Consider the following 6961-nt stretch of genomic DNA (forward strand, 5'->3'; position numbering starts at 1 on the left):
ACGTAATCTAACGCCATCTCTATACAGTATCTATTTCTATGTTTTACTGTTTGTCTTTGTCTGCATAGATCGAAATAAATCACTGCTATTTCCAAAATGATCGTGTATCGTCTCACCTTTCTTGGCTTTCACCTGGATGGTGCTCGTTAGTGGCAGAGCCAGAACACACAACCACAGAGTTGTCCACCCCATAGTTAGTGTCCAGGTGAAGTGGGCTTCAGGTAAAAGTGTAGAGTGCTGCTTGACGGCCTCCTTTATAATGCCATTGTTTAATCTGTGTCTGTCAGTTCACACCCATCAGAAGGAGGATGTCAGACATCTTTATTGAGACATGGTAAACATGTCTATTGACAGGGACAGATTACCGACTGGCCAATCAGATAACATAAGAACATGGCATAAGTCATTGCAAAATGTGAAGAATTGCAGGATATTAGCTTTAAAACAGCAACATTTTCTCTTCGTTGCCAAGAGGGGGGGTTCTCTAAAATGTTATTGTACAGTGCCCCAGATTGGGGTTTATTCCAGCCCCGTCTAAGGAAATTCAACCACTTTCAAAAGTCCCCTTTACTATCTATTATTTCCTTTATTCTGAATGTAAATGTTAAAAAATGAATAAAGCAATGTTTTGAACTCTGGACTTGAAATAAATACTATATATTCATAACGGGAGACAGTGTCGTGCCTCCTCCAATGATGCATCATTTGATTATTTAAGGTATAGCACCTCTTAGAAAACAAGGCCATGTCCAGAACCTAAAAGGGTTGTTCGGCGGTCAAATCAAATCAAATGTATTTATATAGTCCTTCTTACATCAGCTGATATCTCAAAGTGCTGTACAGAAACCCAGCCTAAAACCCCAAACAGTAAGCAATGCAGGTGTAGAAGCACGGTGGCTAGGAAAACCTCCATAGAAAGGCCAAAACCCAGGAAGAAACCTAGAGAGGACCCAGGCTATGAGGGGTGGCCAGTGCTCTTCTGGCTGTTCCGGGTGGAGATGATAACAGAACATGGCCAAGATGTTCAAATGTTCATAAATGACCAGCATGGTTAAATAATAATAATCACAGTAGTTGTCGAGGGTGCAACAAGTCAGCACCTCAGGAGTAAATGTCAGTTGGCTTTTCATCGCCGACCATTGAGAGCATCTCTACCGCTCCGGATGTCTCTAGAGAGTTGAAAACAGCAGGTCTGGTACACGTAGCACGTCTGGTGAACAGCTCAGCTGCACTTGACTCATTTGGGCCCTACAGTAAGAGTTGTTTCAATTCAACGGCTCATCTCAGCTGCACTTGACTCATTTGGGCCCTACAGTAAGAGTTGTTTCAATTCAACGGCTCATCTCAGCTGCACTTGACTCATTTGGGCCCTACAGTAAGAGTTGTTTCAATTCAACGGCTCATCTCAGCTGCACTTAACTCATTTGGGCCCTACAGTTTGAATTCCACTTAAGAATTGTTTTATCAAACCTCCAAAAATACTTCCTACTGGGGGTTTATCATTTATACTCCTGATTGAACCTCTATCAAGTGTAGCTCAGCATCAGTATCACTATTTACATGATCAATATGGATAAATAACAACATTGACGAATACGCTGATTCGGTGTGCGAGTTCATTAGAACGTGCGTTGAAGATGTCGTTCCCATAGCAACGATTAAAACATTCCCTAACCAGAAACCTTGGATTGATGGCAGCATTCGTGTGAAACTGAAAGCGCGAACCACTGCTTTCAATCAGGGCAAGGTGTCTGGTAACATGACTGAATACAAACAATGCAGCTATTCCCTCCGTAAGGCTATCAAACAAGCTAAGCGTCAGTACAGAGACAAAGTAGAATCCCAATTCAACGGCTCAGACACAAGAGGCATGTGGCAGGGTCTACAGTCAATCACGGACTACAGGAAGAAATCCAGCCCAGTCACGGACCAGGATGTCTTGCCCCCAGGCAGACTAAATAACTTTTTTGCCCGCTTTGAGGACAATACAGTGCCACTGACACTGCCTGCAACGGAAAAATGTGGTCTCTCCTTCACTGCAGCCGAGGTGAGTAAAACATTTAAACGTGTTAACCCTCGCAAGGCTGCAGGCCCAGACGGCATCCCCAGCCGCGCCCTCAGAGCATGAGCAGACCAGCTGGCTGGTGTGTTTACGGACATATTCAATCAATCCCTATACCAGTCTGCTGTTCCCACATGTTTCAAGAGGGCCACCATCGTTCCTGTTCCCAAGAAAGCTAAGGTAACTGAGCTAAACGACTACCGCCCCGTAGCACTCACTTCCGTCATCATGAAGTGCTTTGAGAGACTAGTCAAGGACCATATCACCTCCACCGTACCTGACACCCTAGACCCACTCCAATTTGCTTACCGCTCAAATAGGTCCACAGACGATGCAATCTCAACCACACTGCACACTGCCCTAACCCATCTGGACAAGAGGAATACCTATGTGAGAATGCTGTTCATCGACTACAGCTCGGCATTCAACACCATAGTACCCTCCAAGCTCGTCATCAAGCTCGAGACCCTGGGTCTCGACCCCGCCCTGTGCAACTGGGTACTGGACTTCCTGACGGGCCGCCCCCAGGTGGTGAGGGTAGGTAACAACATCTCCTCCCCGCTGATCCTCAACACTGGGGCCCCACAAGGGTGCGTTCTGAGCCCTCTCCTGTACTCCCTGTTCACCCACGACTGTGTGGCCACGCACACCTCCAACTCAATCATCAAGTTTGCGGACGACACAACAGTGGTAGGCTTGATTACCAACAACGACGAGACGGCCTACAGGGAGGAGGTGAGGGCCCTCGGAGTGTGGTGTCAGGAAAATAACCTCACACTCAACGTCAACAAAACTAAGGAGATGATTGTGGACTTCAGGAAACAGCAAAGGGAACACCCCCCTATCCACATCGATGGAACAGTAGTGGAGAGAGTAGCAAGTTTTAAGTTCCTCGGCATACACATCACAGACAAACTGAATTGGTCCACTCACACAGACAGCATCGTGAAGAAGGCGCAGCAGCGCCTCTTCAACCTCAGGAGGCTGAAGAAATTCGGCTTGTCACCAAAAGCACTCACAAACTTCTACAGATGCACAATCGAGAGCATCCTGGCGGGCTGTATCACCGCCTGGTACGGCAACTGCTCCGCCCTCAACCGTAAGGCTCTCCAGAGGGTAGTGAGGTCTGCACAACGCATCATCGGGGGCAAACTACCTGCCCTCCAGGACACCTACACCACCCGATGTTACAGGAAGGCCATAAAGATCATAAAGGACATCTACCACCCGAGCCACTGCCTGTTCACCCCGCTATCATCCAGAAGGCGAGGTCAGTACAGGTGCATCAAAGCTGGGATCGAGAGACTGAAAAACAGCTTCTATCTCAAGGCCATCAGACTGTTAAACAGCCACCACTAACATTGAGTGGCTGCTGCCAACACACTGACACTGACTCAACTCCAGCCACTTTAATAATGGGAAGTGATGGGAAATGATGTAAATATATCACTAGCCACTTTAAACAATGCCACCTTATATAATGTTGCTTACCCTACATTATTCATCTCATATGCATACGTATATACTGTACTCTATATCATCGACTGCATCCTAATGTAATACATGTATCACTAGCCACTTTAACTATGCCACTTTGTTTACATACTCATCTCATATGTATATACTGTACTCGATACCATCTACTGTATCTTGCCTATGCTGCTCTGTACCATCACTCATTCATATATCCTTATGTACATGTTCTTTATCCCCTTACACTGTGTATAAGACAGTAGATTAGGAATTGTTAGTAAGATTACTTGTTGGTTATTACTGCATTGTTGGAACTAGAAGCACAAGCATTTCGCTACACTCGCATTAACATCTGCTAACCATGTGTATGTGACAAATAAAATTTAATTTGATTTGATTTGATTTGAAATAGCTCAGATTAGAGTCATGATCACTTTATTACGTCCTCATAATCGTAAACGCCTCGTACTTCCTGTAATCTAAGGTGAATATGTAAACATTACACAGGTTAAGAGCACTTCAACCGTTCAGTTTAAACCGTGTAGTGATGCATGTACCAGTATGCTTGAGGCTTGGATGACGCCAGTGAAAGAACGTGCCTGAGGCCTGAATGACACCCTAGTCACTATTTAGTACACTACTTTTGACCAGGCCCCATAGGCCTCTAGTTTAAAGTATACTATATAGGTAATAGGGATCAATTTGGGATGTAGCCAGTGTTTGTCCCCCAGCAGCAGCAGCAGCTCAGTAGAAGGGTTCTATCAGGGATATATAAGAGTCATCTAGACATGGTTCAGGGTTGTGTCACCTTCTATCTGCCATCTGTCTCTCTTGAAGGAGGAACAACCGAGGTGATGAGCAGTGATACATCCTGGTCCTGCCCATATTCTGAATACTTTCAGACCCTTTACAACCTCTGGGTGTCAGTCGGTTTCTGCTCTCTTGTCAACGCCTTGTCATTTATTAGCACGCCAAACATGGCAATTTCATAAGACGAAATATGCAGTGCATTCGGAAAGTATCCAGACCCCTTGACTTTCTTCACATTGTGTTACTTTACAGCCTCATTCTATGATGTATTACATTGTTTTTTCCCCCTTTCAATCTACACACAATACCCCATAATGACAAAGAAAGAACAGGTGTTAGAAATGTTTGCAAATTTAGTGTTGTGAAGAATGGTCTGCAATATAGGTAGAGTGGTTTGATAAAGAATGAATACACTCCTGATCAGGCGTAAACAGAGTTCCCTCTCATGACAACCACGTTGTATTCCTTCTTTTCCCTTTGCTTGTGGACTTCAATGGACAACACATCAGCTGTATATGTACAGCCGGAAAAAAACCGTTCCAACCCAAACCGCTCCACACAGCCTACATCGTTGTCACCATATTAGCTAAAGTAATATAATAGTCAGCATAGCTAATATAACTAATGCATTAGTAAACCCTCTACAATCATGCAGTAACGTTAGTGTACAGTCAGTAAGCAGTTACACCGGCGGGCCCTGGTGCAATAATTTAGTAATACAAAAAGCTTAACTTAACTTGGAAGAGTTTCAGTATTGTGTTGTAAAGTCATAGCCAGCTAGCTAACATAGCATCCCTCTGTTATAGCTAGCTAGCTAACATAGCATCCCTCTGTTATAGCCAGCTAGCTAACATAACATCCCTCTGTTATAACCAGCTAGCTAACATAGCATCCCTCTGTTATAGCCAGCTAGCTAACATAGCATCCCCATGTTATAGCCAGCTAGCTAACATGGCATCCCTCTGTTATAGCCAGCTAGCTAACATAGCATCCCTCTGTTATAGCCAGCTAGCTAACATAGTATCCCTCTGTTTGAGCAGGGTGTTTCAGTAGGCTAAATTAGCTAGCTGCATTTGCTAGCTCAGTAAGTGAATTGTTTTTAATTCTCTCTAATTTCTCTCTTGCTTCTCCTTTATTTTGGAAGAAACAAACTTAATCAAAACTGTTCAACTATTGTATTTCTCTCTCTTTGATCAACCGCATTTTATGCACTGCAGTGCTAGCTAGCTGTATCTTATACTTTCAGTACTAGATTCATTCTCTGATCCTTTGATTGGGTGGACAACATGTCAGTTCATGCTGCAAGAGCTCTGATAGGTTGAAGAACGTCCTCCGGGAAGTTGTCATAATTACTGTGTAAGTCTATGGAAGGGGGTGAGAACTATGATCCTCCTAGGTTTTGTACGGAGGTCAATATACCCAGAGGAGGATGGAAGCTAGCTGTCCACCAGCTACAACATGGTGCTACCCTATAGAGTATATAGAATATATTCAGTATAGTTTTAACTAAAAAGGATAACTTTAAATGTTTTACAGTAAAAACATTTCTGAAATTCACTGAGGAGGATGGCATGAAGCCTCCAGTGATGATCAATGGCACGAAGCCTCCAGTGATGAGTCATGACACGGAGCCCCCAGAGACAGCTCCAGTCCGGAGCCCCCAGCGACAGTCCCCAGTCCGTGGCCCACAACGAGGGTCCCCAGTCTGGGGCCAGCAGCAAGGGTCCCTAGTCTGGGGCTCACAACGAGGGTCCCCAGTCCGGAATTGGCAACGAGGGTCCCCGCACCAGCGGCGCCGCCAAAGTGGGGTGAGCCCCAGGTGGAGCTGGGTCCACTTTCCGCACCAGAGCCGCCACTGCGGATAGATGCCCACCCAGACCCGCCCCCATAGGTTCAGGTTTTGAGGCCGGAGTCCGCACCTTTCGGAGGGGGGATACGGTCACGCACGGTGTGGTCAGGGTGTGATTTGGGGGGGCATTCTATGTTCTGTTTTCTATGTTTTTGTATTTCTATGTTTTGGCCGGGTATGGTTCTCAATCAGGGACAGCTGTCTATTGTTGTCTCTGATTGGGAATCATACTTAGGCAGCCTTTTTCCCTTTTGTGATTGTGGGAAGTTGTCTTTGTTAGGGGCACTATACCCCTTGTATGCTTCACGGTCGTTCCTTTGTTTCTTTTTTTGTTGGCGACATTATATATAAAGAAATGAACGCTCATCACGCTGCACCTTGGTCTCATTCCGACGACGGCCGTGACAGATGTTTCATTATGTAATTACGGGACGATGTTTCGTTATGTCAGGAGCCGTTTTGTTTGATGTGGAGTGTGTGATGCACACAAAGTGTATGTTCACAGTTTTGTGTTCATTTTATGTTTTGTGTCATTTAACCCACATATGCTGAGAGTTTCAATTTCCCAAATATAACTATATTTTCATATCTTATCCAAACAGTCACTTATTAATTAATTTGACCTCATCAGTCTCATTACTGAAAATCGTAAACCCTTGGATATCTGCACGAACCCTAGCATGGAATCATGAATAATACAAATTGGCTTAATTATTTATTTACTAACTAACTTAGTTAATCACAGAATTGCTTAAACACACACACAA

At 44.6% G+C, this 6961-nt stretch overlaps 1 protein-coding gene across 1 annotated transcript in view; it reads right to left on the reverse strand.

The window, feature by feature from the left end:
* Positions 1-210, reverse strand: part of LOC135530100 (mucin-2-like) — a 33099-nt gene extending 32889 nt beyond the window's left edge. The window contains 1 exon segment of the mRNA XM_064958490.1: positions 117-210. Within this exon segment, the coding sequence (XP_064814562.1) occupies positions 117-192 (76 nt within the window). The 5' untranslated portion in view covers positions 193-210.
* Positions 211-6961: the final 6751 nt, after the last annotated feature.

Source organism: Oncorhynchus masou, unplaced genomic scaffold, assembly GCF_036934945.1.
Source record: "Oncorhynchus masou masou isolate Uvic2021 unplaced genomic scaffold, UVic_Omas_1.1 unplaced_scaffold_1253, whole genome shotgun sequence".
Lineage (NCBI taxonomy): Eukaryota > Metazoa > Chordata > Actinopteri > Salmoniformes > Salmonidae > Oncorhynchus > Oncorhynchus masou.